The 20,860-nt window shown below is 34.4% G+C and overlaps 1 protein-coding gene across 4 annotated transcripts in view; it reads left to right on the forward strand.

The window, feature by feature from the left end:
- The window catches only part of LOC127717753 (syntaxin-17-like), a 42,651-nt gene that overhangs the window by 7,910 nt on the left and 13,881 nt on the right, over window positions 1-20,860 (forward strand). For 3 of the 4 annotated variants that reach the window (XM_052223549.1, XM_052223548.1, XM_052223550.1), the window contains exon 6: window positions 15,426-15,512. In XM_052223549.1, coding sequence (XP_052079509.1) covers window positions 15,426-15,512 — 87 coding nt within the window. Of the gene's footprint in view, window positions 1-15,248; window positions 15,708-16,162; window positions 16,615-18,890; window positions 19,086-20,860 lie in introns of those variants that run through there. The other variant, XR_007989350.1, reaches the window with a different exon arrangement.

Raw genomic sequence — 20,860 nt, forward strand, 5'->3', positions numbered from 1 at the left:
CAATGCTTTATACAATGCAATGTTTAATTTTGACTTCCACTGATAAAACACAGATCAAGTTGAATTTGGGTAGTGTCACTTTAACCATTATTGAGTTATGCCCCTTTATAAATCGAAAGATTGCAAAATTTTTAATTTCCATTCTGTAACTTAAGTTTGCCCCAACCAAACATTATGAAACCTATACACAATATTCATTACCACAAAACTAAGATCAAGTACAATTTTTTTGTTTCTGCTTTCTAACTTTAGTTTGCCTCAACCAAATGTTATGAAACTTATACACAATGCTTATTACTACATAATACAGATTAAGTACGAAATTTGGTGGCGACTCTTTTACCATTCTTGAGTTATGTCCCTTTCTAAACATAAAAATTGCTGAATTTTTCGTTTCCGTTCTCTAACTTTAGTTTGTCTCAACCAAATGTTATAAAACTTATACACAACCATTCTAGAGTTATGCGTGTTTACAAATAGAAAAATTGCTGAATTTTAGTTTCTGTTCTCTACTTATGTTAGCCTCAACCAAGTGTTATGAGACTTACACACAACATTGCAGAATGCTTATTACCACAAAACTCAGATCAAGTTCAAATTTGGGTAGCGTCACTTTTTACCGTTCTTCAATTATGTCCCTTTATAACTATATGATATGCAATCAGGGGCATCATCTGTGTCCACATGTGAACACTATCCACATTTAGTTTTTTTTTACACCCAAGTCTGTCATTGCATATCTTATTACACATGACTGTCATTCTTCCATTTAAAAAATCCAACGTATGGTTCTACTGGGCTGGGGATACCCTCAAGGACTCACAGTTTACCACAAACGGTATGGTATAAGTGTAAAATGATAAGTTACAGATGGAGTCCATGTTTCATATGGATGATCTACTTTTCAAGAAAGTATGACCTGTATACCCGGTACTTGAATTTTACTTAAATTGAACTTTTTGCAGGTGATTGGTTTATTGTTGTTCCCACACACCTAGATTTTAAACTCATTGTTTTCAGGTTACAGACATGATTGATCTGAAATCCAGATTAAAAATGAATAAAGCCTTTTGTACTTTGTAGCAAATATTATAGAAAATAAAAGTCAAGACATAAAAAGAAGAAAACTTCTTGGACAATGTTTTTAATTTTTTAATATCCTCAGTCAAGTAATTTTTTTTTTAAATAACAAACAAAAAACATTTTGGGCTCTATAAACCCTTTGAGGTGCCTCTGAATATGGATCATAGCTCTAAAGTATGTAAAAATAATAATTTATGTTCATCCACTGGTAGACCTATTTGGCAAATGACCGCGATTTTTGGATAATCTGCGCGGAACGGAAAATAATTAGAGGTTCATCGTAAATTTGCTGTGTCACAGAAAATTATGCATGTCATCCGGAGATTTACCGTGTCGGCGGGAATTTGCCGTTTGTCCGATAAAACTGGTGTGTATTGAGTCATTGATAGAACCAGTGATGCGTGAGCGACGGTTATTAATAGATCGTTGTATATAGATGTTTACATAATCCATTATACAGTGTCGACGGGAATTAGCCGTTGGTCCGATAAAACTGGCGTGTATTGAGTCGTCAATAGAACTATTGGTGCGTGAGCGACGGTTATTAATAGCTCGTTGTGATATATACAATGTTTACAGTCAGATAAAAAAAAACTGTCTTATTACCCTTTTCAGTCGAGATAATAAAGTTACTTAATATTTAAATATCGAATTTGGTTATTGTTCAATAAAGAAAAATCTATTTTAATGTGACCGATGAACAGGATGAATACACGCGGTAACTTTGAAATACACAACTACAAATATTCTCACCTTATAAAATTCTTCTTTATTGTCATGTTTAGAAAAGAAATCAGTTCCTGTACTAATAGTCTTATTACTGTAGATGCCGTAATCCGGCAAGATGTCACATACTGATTTGAGACTTGTTTAATAGAAAAATATATGTATATGTCCGAGGCCAGAGATCATTTAAATTTCATTGGCAAATATGAATTTTTACTACGATCTGATTTACCTGTGTGATCCATTAATCTTTATTAATGAAATGCACATTTATACTCCTAGGGTTGAAGGCATATATAAACAAAACAACATGATTCGATGAGATAATAACAAGTTGCGAATTGTAGTCCGAATGTGTATACTAGTATATAGGAACATTTGGACATTATTTCATATTCATAATTAATTAGTTCATCCGTCATTTGTTTTATTGAATTACTATTCAACTGTGGTTATACAAAAAGAACCGTTTATTGGAACTAAATACAATGAACCATCTGTTTATTTGATACAGGTGTCAACATTGAATTGAAGCTTTACATTTCTGACGGACAGGGGAAAGTTTTAACCTTAGTTGATATCAGGGGTCAACTGGTATAGCAGTATGTTGGTAATACACCGACCGTCGTTTCATAATATGTATATGTATTTACGCACAATGCAGTCCTTTCAAACTCGATTTCGCTAACTCGTTGGTTGTCTTTTAGACAAAAAAGTTCCATTTAAAAGATATGAAAGTTGCGTACATGTATACCTCAATGCACGTCTTGTTAACTAATCTGTTACATTGTGAAAAATAAATAAGTTCTAATTAAAAGATTGGAGGGTTATTTTACATGAATAAAAGTTTTTCTGATCATTATTGTTTTTCAATTATTTTTGAGAGTGCGATCTTAAAACTAAGTTCGTCCTGACATGCATGGAATATTTGCCACTGGAAGTTAAGCAACCAACAATCACTCATCTTAAAATAAGCCTGAGAGATAATATTCTTTTAAATTTTAATTGTTAGACAGTTTCTCCGTTTATTATAAAGCACTTTCAGGTGTAATGTTAAAGTGTATATTATATACATTCCGGGATGAGATTAATTTACTATAATTGCCAACAAAAAAAAAAGAAATGATGTTACGTTTCTTTTAATTAAAAATTAGACTGTAACGAATGTAGACCAAAAATATCTGTAATCAACTTGATCTTAAACTTGACTTCGCTCACAAAAGAGAATGTTAAAAATAACTCAGATCAATTGTGTCGACTGCACGAGATTTTCCAACGGCGGGAAATATCATGTAACTATAAACACAGGTGATGTTACTGACCGATTGTGGAATGTCAATTTAGGGTTAAATTTGATGTGTAATGATTGACATTATTGTGCGCGTTAAAGTTGAGGCTCTAGAAGGTTCATTTCAATTTATAACCGAAAATCTAAAATCAAGTTTTTTTTTCAAATCAACGTTTAAGTTTTGAATCTTGTGGGAGGGAAACTTTATTTTATTTGTTTTTTAGGGGCAAAGGGGGTTACCATAAAAGTCTATAGGAAAATTAAATAAAACAATTTCGAAGGTCACAACTTGTAAACTAATGAAAACAATAATATAGCGAATTAAATAACTGTTATTAGATTGCAATAACATGACGTTTTTTTTTTGTTTCGGGAGTGGGAGTGTGATTACCTTATATACTTGAGATGTTCCATTTTCGGCATTATTTGTATTAGTTTAACTTGTTCTCAGATTTTTTTATATAAGGGGAGGGGGCACTAACTGCTAATCATTCTTAAGTGATTCCCTATATAATCAACATTTATTTTCCAACAAAAAGGGGGTGGGCACCGTGCCATTCCCCCTATATAGCCGACCGAGCAATGTATAGCCAGTCAAGGTCGTTAAAAACTTCCATATATATGTATAGCCAGTCAAGGTCGTTAAAAACTCCCGGTTCTATTAGTTTCATTATATCTTCATCAGCATAACTGTATCGGGAGCATTCGAGTAAGGTAGCACTCCATAGATAGGTGTGTAGTTTCGCATGTATGACACAATCGCTGCAGTTGGCCTAATGTATTAGAAGGCCAGGATCGGAAGATTATTAAACATTCTGTGGCTCAATTTTAATTTTATTTTCTAACTGTGAAGTGCTACCTAAGCCGTGGCCTGCAGAACCCTACTCATATTTTTAAAGGGTGTTCCAAAAGCACATTAAACCACTTCCAGCATTATACAGGTCGTGAGGTACAATTTGATGGGGAGGAGATTTCAATTGCTGTTCGTTGGGTTAATTTCCTATAACTACGAATTTTCGTTTTTTTTCACATCAGATTTGCCCGAATTGTCTATTCTGTTAACTCCATGTAGACCCTCATACGCAATGTTTTGTCTTTTTTTTACCACGAATATTTATATTTGTCAACAAATTAGACAACTTATTTAGTTATTTTTTGTATGTCGAGGATAACTTCAATGTAATTAAAAATCGATCTCTCATCGCTCCCGTTTTCTGATATCTTGTCAAGTTGATTTCCAAATGTTTTTTTTTTTATTTAAGAATTGAATGCTTCTTTTTGTAACTTCATTTGGGTGTAAAAGCGTTGGCCGAAGTACCTTTTGTATGAAGCGCGGAAGCGCTTCATTCTAAAAATGTGCGCACGGTCAATGCTTTTACACCCCTATGAAGTTACAAAAAGAAGCATCCAATACTTATAATTACATTGTTAATTAGCTAGGATCATGAAAACACGATTTTTATCATTTTTTTATTTAATTTGCCTGTGCACTTTACTGTTGGATCTCGTGTCATCATGAATGATAAATTTCATTGTGTAATGAAGTTGATTAAGGAATAACGCGAGATTTCAGTTAGCCACTAAGAATAACGTATTATAATGAAACATACATCTAATGTAATTATATATTTGTACCACTTATTTTATATTCAGATTATAAAAATAATCCCGAATACAAGTACTCCAAATCCCTGATAGCCCCCCTGAAACACCATACCTATATCAATTTAATTAATTCTTAAGACAACCATTTAACTTCAAAGGGGTGGGTGACTGCTTTTTTCCCCTCATAAAATCATATTCTGATCCCCAATTTGATGAGAGAAAAAAATATTTTGGTCAGGCAGATGACAAAAAAATATTCTGAATTCCAGATTTCCCCATACCGTTTATTTTGAGAAAAAAATTGCTTGGTAACAGTGGGGAATAACGTTGTGTTCCAAATGATTTCTGACTCAGACCAAACCCCCTAACCCCTTGAATTTAAATGTTGCTCCTATACGCGTTACTATCATGAATTTTCTATGTTTCATGTATATTTCAGGTCAGGTCCCAGGACATACGCTGTGTTCAAAATTATAAAAACGTAGAAAATTTATGATTCGTGTACGTGTAATATGTCTCAAGAAAATGGATTGAATTAAGTACTATAATCATTTTTTTTTATTTATACAAAAATACACAAAGGCAATGAAAACCGTGTGTGCGCCAAGAACGGTCAATACGTATGACAACTCGGGGGCTGATTTAGGGGGGTGGGATGGGGGCAGGTTGTCCAGGTCCCTCCTTATGAAACTACATATTTGGTTAATTCAGACTTTTATTTGCACCTACCCTAATAATTCAGTCGTCATATTCCGCTGATCTACGATTACTTCATTAACAAGTATATAGGAGAAATCGATTACGGGGAGAGACTGAATTTTTCGGGTTTAGTTCAACTCCGACCTTCTTTAGTTTGTACAATATAGCAAGTCTATTTAATCCATTTCTCCGCTGTTTTCGTTATATATAGCACTTTCGTCATACTTAGGCTAGGTCTCAAAGAGTGGGTCATAGATATAAACATATCTAGAAAAATGCTGTGAAGGTAATATCTTGGATGTGCCAACTAATAAACGTGTCAACGCTGTACCATAGGATTTGTATAGTAATATGAAATTTCAGGGTATTGGTGCATGGTCAAGTGGTTAATTAAACTTGGATTATCAATGAGCGAGAATTAATGGCCATTTTAAATCAATCATAAGATAATGGTGATTGCACTTTTTTATTATTATTAAATAATGAAAGCTTTTTCAGAGGGACGTAAAAGGGGGCGTTCCTGCACGGAAGAACGCGAAATAACATTGCCATTTCACGATGAACGAACAATTAAAAATGTCTTGCACGTTGATCTTTTTACCGATTTCACGAAACACGGTGAATAACGAACCTGTTTTCACAGCTGCACGTGAAATAAAAATGGCAAAACAAGTTGCACGATTATATAACCCTTTACCACCCTCTTTTCAGATATAGGGAGTGACGGACAAAGTTTTAACTCTTAATGAAAGTGTTCTTTAATTCATAAGTAATAAAACATAAAATTAAAGGCAAGTTAGGCCCTTCTGTCAAACGGGAAAGATGCGCTTGAAAAATAAGTGGCTGGGTACCAGTCTTCACGATAAACTTTTGAATCCACAAGCCGGAAGCTCAATTTTACGAACATTTAAGTTGGAATCTGTTGGCATGTAGAGAAGAATTTTACAAGCCCCAAAACAATTCTGTACGCCATGGCTGTAGGACTCGTGGTTAAGCTCGAAGACTGGGGTACGAATTAATTTTAATAGTAGTTCACCATGCAAGACCGAATGTATAAATACAATATAGTTTTAAATATAGTGTGGCAGAAGCGGATTTAGAAGGGGCAGGTCCCCCTTTTTCTGGAAAAAAAATTTGGTTGATTATGTAGGGAATCACTGAAGCATGACTAGAGCGAGCCCCCTTTTAGGCAGCCAATGCATATGAAAATTTCTGGATCCGCCACTGGTGTGCTAGCTAATAAATGATATATTTTTTACTACTTTTATTTTTTTTAATCCTTGGTCCGTCTATGTGAAATAATCTAAGTTTCGTCAGGTACTCACGCGGAGAAATAAAATATTGAAGTGATTTGAGTACCGATAAATTAAATGTCTCCTTGGTAGCTGGTATCCCTTGAGGGATTAATAAATTGAACTCAGGCCATAAAAAAGAATATGTTTGTTTGCCCTAACCCTACCTATCCAGAAAAAAGCTGCTGCTCAAAATCTTTTATTGCCCTGATTTGAAAAGTTTTTTTTAAATCAGATAGTCCTGTATACTAAAACATATCTGATACTTCAACTTCTCTTTGCCGAAAAAAGAAAGAAAATGCCTGCCTACCTACCTACCTACCCACTGTCTCTACCTTTGGGTAGGGTTTGGGCAAACTAAAATATTTTTTTAGTGTGGCCTCATGTGTGTCGGAATAGGTATAATAAATATATTTCATTTTACAGTATTTTAGTTTTTATGATTATTAATCAACTTATGGTACGGTAATAACTTTTATTTTTGTTTTTTTTTTATTTTTCTTTTGTGTCAATTTCAATTTGTCCTCGTTCTGTGAACAAAATAACACGGCTACACATTTTAAAAGACAAAACACAATTATAATTCGATCAACACTTTGACTTATTATACTAACTTAGCATAAAAAACCCAGATAAACGAGATGCATGCTCCAGATATTCTATAGAATTTTTAATTCACCAGTAAATCAGAAAATTATGTCCATCTTCAACATTTCTTTTTTCATTTGATGTGTGTTATATCATTTTGAATATCTTACAATGCACATAAAAAAAGACTAGGTTTTTGCGATGTCCAATATTACGTGCGATGATGCGTAGCTGCATGGTAGATACTACATGAATTACATCATTTTGATTATCTTTGAAATCACTCACACGTGGCGGTGTACACATAACACACAATATATGACTTTAAATACCTGGGGCAATTTATACTTCCGTTTATTGTCCCTTTAACTAGCCAGTGTATCTGTGTATAATGTATTTACCGACCGTGCAAGGGCTGTATAGCCAGTCAAGGTCGTTGAAACCTCCATTTGTTATGATGTATCTCTGGCTCCATTGATAGACTCCCATAATATAGTCGAGTGCGGATCCCGGATTTTGAAAAAAATGTTGGAGGACGAAAAGACAACATTAGAAATGGGACTAATGTATGAAGTTTATATTATGCATATACCATTGAAGCAGCCTCGATGATAAATTGTCATCTAAGACGGTATAAATTAAAATTCTGTATGACATGTCACAAAGAGGAGTTGAGATATATGCGACATATTTTATTATATGTCCTCACAAAGGTGGTCTATTTCACATGTTTTCGGACATTAAATCTATTTCTTGTGTGACAGTTTGCTGACTGTTAATGTTCATCATAACCTTTTCGCAAATAGGGCCGTATTTACACTACAAATTTCACTCTGAGTACAGACAAACCTGTGCATCTTGAAATTTTTTAGAGTATTGGGTGGGGGGGGGGGGGGGGGGGGTAGGACCTTTATCGGGACTCCGGGATCGGGTGTTTTTAAGCTCGGGATTTCGGGATCCGGGAATTCTTTTTTCGAATTTCGGGATGTCGGGATTTACATTTTTTTAAATTCGGGACCTCGGGATTCCATGTTTTTAAGCCCGGGATTTCGGGATCAGGACCCCTCCTACCCCCCTCAGTATGGCAGGACCTAGATAAATAAAATTTAAATGCATTTTAAGTTTCAGAATATTGAAAACTTTACTAGATTTTGCTATTCATTTTTTTCGTTCCTGCAGAAGGTGCCAAAATAAACTAAGGTGGAGAGAATCGGAGACGTTAAGGGCTTGAATAATTCGAGTTAGGTAATTACATGGTCCGAGGACACAGTTATCGTTCTTTGGTTTTTGTTTACCTAAAGTCGTGGTGTGAACAGTGTGTAACTAGCATTTTTTTTTATAATACACTTTCCCAATTTATTTCTTGATATCTAATGCATGAAATTTTATGTAAGTGGATGAAATTACATATTAAAAAAAAATGGGTGCTGAATCTTTATGTTAACAGAGACATATAAATTGTATTATATGTCTCTGATGTTAAGTAGTGATTTGGTCCAGTTAAAAAAGGTCAAATATTAGTACGTCTGAAGCTGTCTAACTGAATTTGAGACCCCCTTAACACAGAATTGTCAATAATATGAGTTATCTAGAGCGTTAATACGTTACAATTGACTTGGAAAGAGCCGATTTTTAAATTGAATTGATTAATTCAAAAGGCTTGGGCAAATAACATTTGAGAACGTAACTTTATAGCAAGGAACTATAGCGTATGCAGATTTTCTTTGAACACATACGAGGGTCTTGAATATTGGGGGAAAGGGGTGTCTTTCAATCCTGTTTGTCTTTTAATTTGTAAGTCATTTTTTCTCTATTCTTCATATTTTTCTCTATTCCTTATTTTCTTGGCGTCTATTTTCTTCACTTTATTTGGCCCTTTGTTGTGCACTTTTTGTCCATTTATATTCTCTATTCTTCTATAAATCCTATCCAGACCCTCATAAACATACACAATCAATATGTTCCGCTCCTAACCCCAGTTGACATGGATATAGACAATTGTCATCCATGGGGTTTTTCTCATCTGTTGTGATGATATAACATTGCTAAACGAGTCCGTTATAAAAAAAGATGTGGTAAGATTGGCAATGAGACAACTCTCCACAAGAGACCAAATAACACAGAAATTAACAACTATAGGTCACCGTACGGCCTTCAACAATGAGCATAGCATATACCGCATAGCCAGCTATGAAAGGACAAAATACTAGGAGTCCATTACTTCTGATATTACATATAGATATATGATTAATGTATAAATACGCAATCACGTATACGTCCGATGCTAAATTGTTGGCTTTGTTGGAAGGCAAAATATTTAGCCCTATACTGACTGGAACTAGTATATACAACTGAAAACTAGATAAATAATGAAAATCAAGGAATCAATACATGCTATAACAGCAAATCTGAACGAAACCAAAACGCATATTGATAAATTATAAATATACAACTTGCATTTCAGCAACTGTTTTGTTAGTAATTATTTATGATGCAATTCGTGAATAAATTATCCTACACAGTGGAACAAATGGGAAGTCAAAATACGTTAATTTCTGGATTAATACTTCTGCAAAGACGATGTCATTATATTGTTTCAATAAACCGACTTAAATAAAAATCAAATTATAACTTTGTAATGATTATAAATGTTTACCTTTTGAAATAAATTTTGATATATTGAATATAGATACAGAAAAAATGAACTCAAATGTTTTATTTGCATGTATTGTATGACGTATTTAATAACATCTATGTGTAAAGAAACGTTTGAATTGCCCGATCTTTTTGTAAAGCATGCTATTTTGACGATTACGAATTCAGACTCTGACACTAAGAAAAATCTTATTAGAATAAAAAAAAAAATTCTGATCGGCCGTATATAAACCTCCCATCACTTTATTCATATCACATATCAATTTAAAAAAATTCGCAACGATGTCAAAATAGAAAGGCTGACCAAAATGTTCAACTTGCGGCTAATGATTGACAGGTATGATTAGACCTTGAGGCTCTTGTGGGGAACGTGGTGTCTAAAGTAAAAAGAAGATTATTCAATTATTTATTTTAGGACTCGTACGATATGTCGATCTGATATGGAAAATTGTGAGTTTCTTTTAATAGCACAAAGAAATAAGACGATAGAAGGGTAACAATTTTGTAACCATAAACGAATGACTCGTATTTATAATTTACGGGACTGATTGTATCGAAAGTTTGATGAAAACATTCGATTTCAAACCTTCTTGGTTGGAATGAACATGTTCGATGTATATGCAAATAGGTCTTTATTATATAATGTATTTAAATTATCTTCATCAAATACAATACAATATATAACATGTATCTATGATATCCTCCATAAAGAGTAAATATCTGTACAGGTAAAATTTAATTCTGATCAATCGGGTACAGATTGAATTATTTACGACCTTCCACTTGTATTGTACAAGGAATATCACAGCAGGTGTTAATTACACTAGGACAAGTGTCAAATCAGTATGACATCTTGCCGGATAACTGCATCTTCAGTAAAAAGACTCTATTAGTACAGGAACTGATTTCTTTTCTAAACATGACAATAAAGAAGAATTTTATAAGGTGAGAATATTTGTAGTTGTGTATTGCAAAGTTACCACGTGTATTCATCCTGTTCATTGGTCACATTAAAATAGATTTTTCTTTATTGAACAATTACCAAATTCGATATTTAAATCGTAAGTAACTTTATTATCTCGACTGAAAAGAGTAATAAGACAGTTTTGTTTATCTGACTGTAAACATTGTATATATCACAACGAGCTATTAATAACCGTCGCTCACGCACCAGTAGTTCTATTGACGACTCAATACACACCAGTTTTATCGGACCAACGGCTAATTCCCGTCGACACTGTATAATGGATTATGTAAACATCTATATACAACGATCTATTAATAACCGTCGCTCACGCATCACTGGTTCTATCAATGACTCAATACACACCAGTTTTATCGGACAAACGGCAAATTCCCGCCGACACGGTAAATCTCCGGATGACATGCATAATTTTCTGTGACACAGCAAATTTACGATGAACCTCTAATTATTTTCCGTTCCGCGCAGATTATCCAAAAATCGCGGTCATTTGCCAAATAGGTCTACCAGTGATCCCTGTTATAAAGTTTATATGTACTTTATGGTAGAGTTGGATTTTTTAAAAGTATGATTGCTTCTCATGTTTCACATTTCCTCAATCATAGTTGCCAACTCACACGCTCTTTGCTTCACATACATGATTATACCCCCATATAGATATATAGGAATAGCCATCATGTCCGTCTGTCCTGCTTCGGGTCTGGCGCTTGAGTTTTGTACTGTTAAACTGAGGTTAACCAAACCTGGTATGCAGTTACATCATGGGCTGGGTGTCATATACCAAAGTAAAGTCAGATCACTCTGACCTTGACTTTGACCCCTATGATAGTAAAACCTTGTCCAATTTGTGTCCAGTACATATCTTTTGTATCGTAAAACTTGGGTTAATCAAACTTGGTATGCAGTTGCATCATGGGCTTGGGGTGTGTCATATACCAAAGTCAGGTCACCCTGACCTTTGTATGCAGAAGCATCATACTGACCTTGACTTTGACCTTCGATTTCTGAATTTACAGTATACAAACATCAGACTTTGTTCCTGGGTCAGTGTAATTCTTTCAGATTGACCTATCAGTAACAAGGTGGCAATCTAACACAGAGGCAATATTTACCTGTACATAAAATGAATGGCAGAAAACCAAAAATCTCATAATGTCATAGCTATAGTCTCAATACTGAATATCACAGTAGCAATTAATAATAATAATAATAATAATAATAATAATGATAATAATACTTTATTTAAAGAGGGTAAAATCAGTTAATACAATACTAATCTCCCCTGATGCCCTCTGAGTAACTCAAAATATAATAATATAATATATACATATACATTCATACAGCTTTTTATGCAAAACAAATGGTGTAAAACAAACAGATTCGTTTCATGAACATATTTTCTGAATGATGTACAAGACAAATATATGGATTTTTAGAATATAGATAAATTTCTGTGATAATCATTATTTGGTTGGAATTTACATGTTTATTCTGACATCAGACTCGGGCTTCTTTTAAACTGAGTTTTACTGTGCTTACTGTTGTGCGTTTGTTTTTTCTACATTGGCTAGAGGTATAGAGGGAGGGTTGAGATCTCAAAAAACATGTTTAACACCGCCGCATTTTTGCGCCTGTCCCAAGTCAGGAGCCTCTGGCCTTTGTTAGTCTTGTATCAAATTTAATTTTAGTTTCCTGTGTATAATTTGGAGTTTAGTATGACGTCCATTATCACTGAACTAGTATACTTATTTTTTTAGGGGCCAGCCCGCCAAAATAAGCGAAAATAAACACCCGGCGAAAATAACCCGCTATACGGTATATGATTCTTTTTTGAAAAGTTAACCATCCTAATTGTTTTACTAAAGTTTTTGATGGTGTATCATATGATTTGTTAAGAATGATTCTGGCTGCCCTTTTTTTGTAATTTTAACATTTTTTCTATATTTGAATTATTGACACAGATAATCAGGTGCAATATTATTTACACACTTATACATTAATACTCCTTTGTGATACCGTATAGCGGGTTATTTTCGCGGGTGTAAAATTTCACGATTTACGGGCAACAAAGTATACGAAAAATTTTGGCGGTTTTTATTTTGGCGGATTCTTTAATCCCAAATAAATATTTTGGCGGATACTGAAATGGTTCTAGTTAAAAAATTGTAAAAATTGACAAAGAAGGGTCTATATTGTTATGGTTAAATGCTTGTTTTTCCTGCTTGATTTTTTTTTTATTTATTATATTTTGATACAGTTAATCAATAGAATACCGGTACATAGTTATTTTTCACAGGTGTACAAACTTCTTGTAAATGTTACGGTTGATCAGTTACGAAATTGACCGGACCTTTGATGTACTAATTAGATTATAAAATCATCATGAGTGACTTGCAACTCTTATATAATTTGACACTAATTAATAAGGATAAAATATCTGACATCGTACCTTACACTCTTATATTATTATTTATTTTATTATGTAACCAATAAACTAATTAACACCTGATAGCCAGTGAACAATGACCATTGGCATTTATGTTGTTTAATTTATCAAAAAATAGATAGTTTACAAAACGCTTTAACTTAGAAAGTATGGAACGATGCATAAATTTTCGCGATTTCTCCTAACCCGCCAAAATAAGCGAAAATAAACACCCGGCGAAAATAACCCGCTATACGGTATATGATTCTTTTTTGAAAAGTTAACCATCCTAATTGTTTAACTAAAGTTTTTGATGGTGTATCATATGATTTGTTAAGAATGATTCTAGCTGCCCTTTTTTTGTAATTTTAACATTTTTTCCATATTTGAATTATTTGTTTCTGTCCATATTGTACAGCAATAATCAAAGAGAGGAAGTACATATTAAAATGCATCTCCGGGTGCGGGATTTTCTCGATGCGTTGAAGACCCATTGGTGGCCTTCCGCTGTTGTCTGTTCTTTGGTCGGGTTGTTACGTCTCTTTGACATATTCCCCATTTCCATTCTCAATTTTCTCATGTATGGGTGGTAATAGTCACACTTTGCAGACACCTCTAGTTTTTGTGTGGAATACAAGTATGCTTTTTCACATATATACACATGCTTTTTTCATCACATGCAGTGGGAAATCAAGTGACAAAATATTGCCTCTCCTGTAAACACTGAAAACTAGATCTTTTCAATGTTTGTCCCATTTTAGTAAGGACGCTATCAATTATGGATTCAGGGAAAAACGTTCTGGTAAATAGTAAAAATAGAAATAAATAGTTTAATATGAGTAAAAGATAGTGATTGTGTAACCAATAAATTAATTGTGATGAATATTCATCAAGCTAGTATGAGGGTGTGGATGCGGGTCTACAGACTAGAAATTATTTGGCAGAAATTTAAAGAATAGAGAAAAATGGACCGAAAAAATAAAGAATAGAGAATAATGAGATGCTAAAATATAAAGAATAGAGAATAAAGGGCAAAAAGAATAAAAAATTGAGAAAAATAGCTTAAAAAATTAAAGAATGCAGAAATGAAAGACCCCCAATTCAGACCCTCTAGTATGTTTTAAATAAGCCAAACAAGCTTCTGTGGAATATAATGACAGATTCCAGTAATTAGTTAAGAGTTCTTAAATTTAATTGAATTATTTGTAGAGAAGATAAGTATGACACCGTTATTGGCGCGCCTGTTAACGTGCATTTTGGCATGTCTTGACATGATTTCCCATTGTAATGATGATCTCGATATGCTATAACCACTTTTGCTTTTTCCTAGACAATGTCTTTGAAAATCTCCCATATTATTAAAATAAAAGCTTCTTAAATTTACTTTTTAGACTGGTTATTCTTTTAGGAAGTCTTCTTATTTCTTATCTATTTTTGTACAGTTGATATTTATTTTTTTCCATACTTTATAGATATAGGAAGATGTGGTATGAGTGCTAATTAGACAACTCTCCATGCATATATATGAAAATTTCAACGACATCTATTTCCAATTTTCAAAAAAAACAAAAAAAAACACACTGAACAATCTTCATTTTCCATAAATTTTAAAGAATATTCCTTATAACTGAAAAGACATATCAAGTCATAATTTTTATCATTTCTGAAAATATTGTTTTGAAATTCGCCCTTTTTATAATCTAATGCATTCTGGGTAATATATTTTAAATGTGTACACAAATTTGATAAAGTTTTGATTGGTTAATACTATCCTAAACAATAGAAATTCAACCAATGATATTACAACAGTATTTTCTATAAGGGATAAGAAGCTAAAGGACTATGGGTAATCTAATTGTTTGAACACCAAAATAAAAATACCGTTACGTCATTGGTTGAATTTCCAATGTTTAGAACGTTTTAAACCAATCACAACGTTTTGGTGTACGATTTAAAAAATATTACTCAGAATGCATTAGATTCTGAAAAGGCAAATTGAATTACCCATAGAATTTAGATTCTGAAACAGAGAAATTTAGAAACAAATATCCTTATAATTGTAAAACTATGCTGTGTTTTCAGTCGCAACAAGAGAAAGTTGACAACATCCAAGATAATATAGAAACAGCTCATCAAAGTATTAACGAGGGGACACGATCACTTGGCCAGGTAAAATGGTTAATATAGAAACTGTTCATCAAAGTATTAACGAGGGGACACGATCACTTGGCCAGGTAAAATGATTTATATAGAAACAGCTCATCAAAGTATTAACAAGGGGACACGATCACTTGGCCAGGTAAAATGGTTAATATAGAAACTGTTCATCAAAGTATTAACGAGGGGACACGATCACTTGGCCAGGTAAAATGGTTAATATAGAAACTGTTCATCAAAGTATTAACGAGGGGACACGATCACTTGGACAGGTTAAATGATTAATATAGAAACTGTCCATCAAGGTATTAACGAGGGGACACGATCACTTGGCCAGGTAAAATGGTTAATATAGAAACTGTTCATCAAAGTATTAACGAGGGGACACGATCACTTGGCCAGGTAAAATGGTTAATATAGAAACAGCTCATCAAAGTATTAACGAGGGGACACGATCACTTGACCAGGTAAAATGGTTAATATAGAAACAGCTCATCAAAGTATTAACGAGGGGACACGATCACTTGGCCAGGTAAAATGGTTAATATAGAAACTGTTCATCAAAGTATTAACGAGGGGACACGATCACTTGGCCAGGTAAAATGGTTAATATAGAAACTGCTCATCAAAGTATTAACGAGGGGACACGATCACTTGGCCAGGTAAAATGATTAATATAGAAACTGTTCATCAAAGTATTAATGAGGGGACACGATCGCTTGGCCAGGTAAAATGGTTAATATAGAAACTGTTCAAAGTATTAACGAGGGGACACAATCACTTGGCCAGGTAAAATGGTTAATATAGAAACAGCTCATCAAAGTATTAACGAGGGGACACGATCACTTGGCCTGGTAAAATTGTTAATATAGAAACTGTTCATCAAAGTATTAACGAGGGGACACGATCACTTGGCCAGGGAAAATGGTTAATATAGAAACAGCTCATCAAAGTATTAACGAGGGGACACGATCACTTGGCCAGGTAAAATGGTTAATATAGAAACAGCTCATCAAAGTATTAACGAGGGGACACGATCACTTGGCCAGGTAAAATGGTTAATATAGAAACTGCTCATCAAAGTATTAACGAGGGGACACGATCACTTGGCCAGGTAAAATGGTTTATATAGAAACTGTTCATCAAAGTATTAAAGAGGGGACACGATCACTTGGCCAGGTAAAATGGTTAATATAGAAACTGCTCATCAAAGTATTAACGAGGGGACACAATCACTTTGCCAGGTAAAATGGTTAATATAGAAACAGCTCATCAAAGTATTAACGAGGGGACACGATGACTTGGCCAGGTAAAATGGTTAATATAGAAACAGCTCATCAAAGTATTAACGAGGGGACACGATCACTTGGCCAGGTAAAATGGTTAATATAGAAACAGCTCATCAAAGTATTAACGAGGGGACACGATCACTTGGCCAGGTAAAATGGTTAATATAGAAACAGCTCATCAAAGTATTAACGAGGGGACACGATCATTTGGCCAGGTAAATTGTTTAATATAGAAACAGCTCATCAAAGTATTAACGAGGGGACACGATCACTTGGCCAGGTAAAATGGTTAATATAGAAACAGCTCATCAAAGTATTAACGAGGGGACACGATCACTTGGCCAGGTAAAATGGTTAATATAGAAACAGCTCATTAAAGTATTAACGAGGGGACACGATCACTTGGCCAGGTAAAATGGTTAATATAGAAACTTCATCAAAGTATTAACGAGGGGACACGATCACTTGGCCATGTAAAATGGTTAATATAGAAACTGTTCATCAAAGTATTAACGAGGGGACACGATTACTTGGACAGGTAAAATTGTTAATATAGAAACTGTTCATCAAAGTATTAACGAGGGGACACGATCACTTGGACATGTAAAATGGTTAATATAGAAACTGTTCATCAAAGTATTAACGAGGGGACACGATCACTTGGCCAGGTAAAATGGTTAATATAGAAACTGTTCATCAAAGTATTAATGAGGGGACACGATCACTTGGACAGGTAAAATGGTTAATATAGAAACTGTTCATCAAAGTATTAACGAGGGGACACGATCACTTGGACAGGTTAAATGATTAATATAGAAACTGTCCATCAAAGTATTAACGAGGGGACACGATCACTTGGCCAGGTAAAATGATTTATATTGAAACTGTTCATCAAAGTATTAACGAGGGGACACGATCACTTGGCCAGGTAAAATGGTTAATATAGAAACTGTTCATCAAAGTATTAACGAGGGGACACAATCACTTGGCCAGGTAAAATGGTTAATATAGAAACTGCTCATCAAAGTATTAACAAGGGAACACAATCACTTGGCCAGGTAAAATGGTTAATATACAAACTGTTCATCAAAGTATTAACGAGGGTACACGATCACTTGGCCAGGTAAAATGGTTAATATAGAAACTGTTCATCAAAGTATTAACGAGGGGACACAATCATTTGGCCAGGTAAAATGGTTGATATAGAAACTGCTCATCAAAGTATTAACGAGGAGGGGACACGATCACTTGGCCAGTTAAAATGGTTAATATGAAACTGTTCATCAAAGTATTAACGACGGGACATGATCACTTGGACAGGTAAAATGATTAATATAGAAACTGTCCATCAAAGTATTAACAAGGGGACACGATCACTTGCCCAGGTAAAATGATTTATATTGAAACTGTTCATCAAAGTATTAATGAGGGGACACAATCACTTCGCCAGTTAAAATGGTTAATATAGAAACTGTTCATCAAAGTATTAATGAAGGGACACGATCACTTGGCCAGGTAAAATGATTAATATAGAAACTGTCCATCAAAGTATTAACGAGGGGACATGATCACTTGGCCAGGTAAAATGGTTAATATAGAAACTGTTCATCAAAGTATTAACGACGGGACATGATCACTTGGACAGGTAAAATGATTAATATAGAAACTGTCCATCAAAGTATTAACGAGGGGACACGATCACTTGCCCAGGTAAAATGATTTATATTGAAACTGTTCATCAAAGTATTAATGAGGGGACACAATCACTTCTCCAGTTAAAATGGTTAATATAGAAACTGTTCATCAAAGTATTAATGAGGGGACACGATCACTTGGACAGGTAAAATGATTAATATAGAAACTGTCCATCAAAGTATTAACGTGGGGACATGATCACTTGGCCAGGTAAAATGATTAATATGGAAACTGTCCATCAAAGTATTAACGAGGGGACACGATCACTTCGCCAATTAAGAATGGTTAATATAGAAACTATTCATCAAAGTATTAACGAGGGGACATGATCACTTGGCCAGGTAAAATGGTTAATATAGAAACTGTTCATCAAAATATTAACGACAGGACACGATCACTTGGCCAGGTAAAATGGTTAATATAGAAACAGCTCATCAAAGTATTAACGAGGGGACACGATCACTTGGCCAGGTAAAATGGTTAATATAGAAACAGCTCATCAAAGTATTAACGAGGGGACACGATCACTTGGCCAGGTAAAATGGTTAATATAGAAACAGCTCATCAAAGTATTAACGAGGGGACACGATCACTTGGCCAGGTAAAATGGTTAATATAGAAACTGTTCATCATAGTATTAACGAGGAGACACAATCACTTGGCCATGTAAAATGGTTAATATAGAAACTGTTCATCAAAGTATTAACGAGGGGACACGATCACTTGGCCAGGTAAAATGGTTAATATAGAAACTGTTCATCAAAGTATTAACGAGGGGACACGATCACTTGGCCTGGTAAAATGGTTAATATAGAAACTGTTCATCAAAGTATTAACAAGGGGACACGATCACTTGGACAGGTAAAATGGTTAATATAGAAACTGTTCATCAAAGTATTAACGAGGGGACACGATCACTTGGACAGGTAAAATGGTTAATATAGAAACTGTTCATCAAAGTATTAACGAGGGGACACGATCACTTGGACAGGTTAAATGATTAATATAGAAACTGTCCATCAAAGTATTAACGAGGGGACACGATCACTTGGCCAGGTAAAATGATTTATATTGAAACTGTTCATCAAAGTATTAACGAGGGGACACGATCACTTGGCCAGGTAAAATGGTTAATATAGAAACTGTTCATCAAAGTATTAACGAGGGGACACGATCACTTGGCCAGGTAAAATGGTTAATATAGAAACTGCTCATCAAAGTATTAACGAGGGGACACGATCACTTGGCCAGGTAAAATGGTTAATAAAGAAACTGTTCATCAAAGTATTAACGAGGGGACACGATCACTTGGCCAGGTAAAATAGTTAATATAGAAACTGTTCATCAAAGTATTAACGAGGGGACACGATCACTTGGACAGGTAAAATGGTTAATATAGAAACTGTTCATCAAAGTATTAACGAGGGGACACGATCACTTGGACAGGTTAAATGATTAATATAGAAACTGTCCATCAAAGTATTAACGAGGGGACACGATCACTTGGCCAGGAAAAAAATGATTTATATTGAAACTGTTCATCAAAGTATTAACGAGGGGACACGATCACTTGGCCAGGTAAAATGGTTAATATAGAAACAGCTCATCAAAATATTAACGAGGGGACACGATCACTTGGACAGGTAAAATGGTTAATATAGAAACTGTTCATCAAAGTATTAACGAGGGGACACAATCACTTGGACAGGTTAAATGATTAATATAGAAACTGTCCATCAAAGTATTAACGAGGGGACACAATCACTTGGACAGGTTAAATGATTAATATAGAAACTGTCCATCAAAGTATTAACGAGGGGACACGATCACTTGGACAGGTTAAATGATTAATATAGAAACTGTCCATCAAAGTATTAACGAGGGGACACGATCACTTGGCCAGGTAAAATGATTTATATTGAAACTGTCCATCAAAGTATTAACGAGGGGACACGATCACTTGGCCAGGTAAAATGGTTAATATAGAAACTGTTCATCAAAGTATTAACGAGGGGACACGATCACTTGGCCAGGTAAAATGGTTAATATAGAAACTGCTCATCAAAGTATTAACGAGGGGACACAATCACTTGGCCAGGTAAAATGGTTAATATAGAAACTGTTCATCAAAGTATTAACGAGGGGACACGATCACTTGGCCAGGTAAAATGGTTAATATAGAAACTGTTCATCAAAGTATTAACGAGGGGACACGATCACTTGGCCAGGTAAAATGGTTAATATAGAAACAGCTCATCAAAGTATTAAAGAGGGGACACGATCACTTGGCCAGGTAAAATGGTTAATATAGAAACTGTTCATCAAAGTATTAACGAGGTGACACGATCACTTGGCAAGGTAAAATGGTTAATATAG

Source organism: Mytilus californianus, unplaced genomic scaffold (assembly GCF_021869535.1).
Source record: "Mytilus californianus isolate M0D057914Y unplaced genomic scaffold, xbMytCali1.0.p SCAF_10, whole genome shotgun sequence".
In the NCBI taxonomy this organism is placed as follows: domain Eukaryota; kingdom Metazoa; phylum Mollusca; class Bivalvia; order Mytilida; family Mytilidae; genus Mytilus; species Mytilus californianus.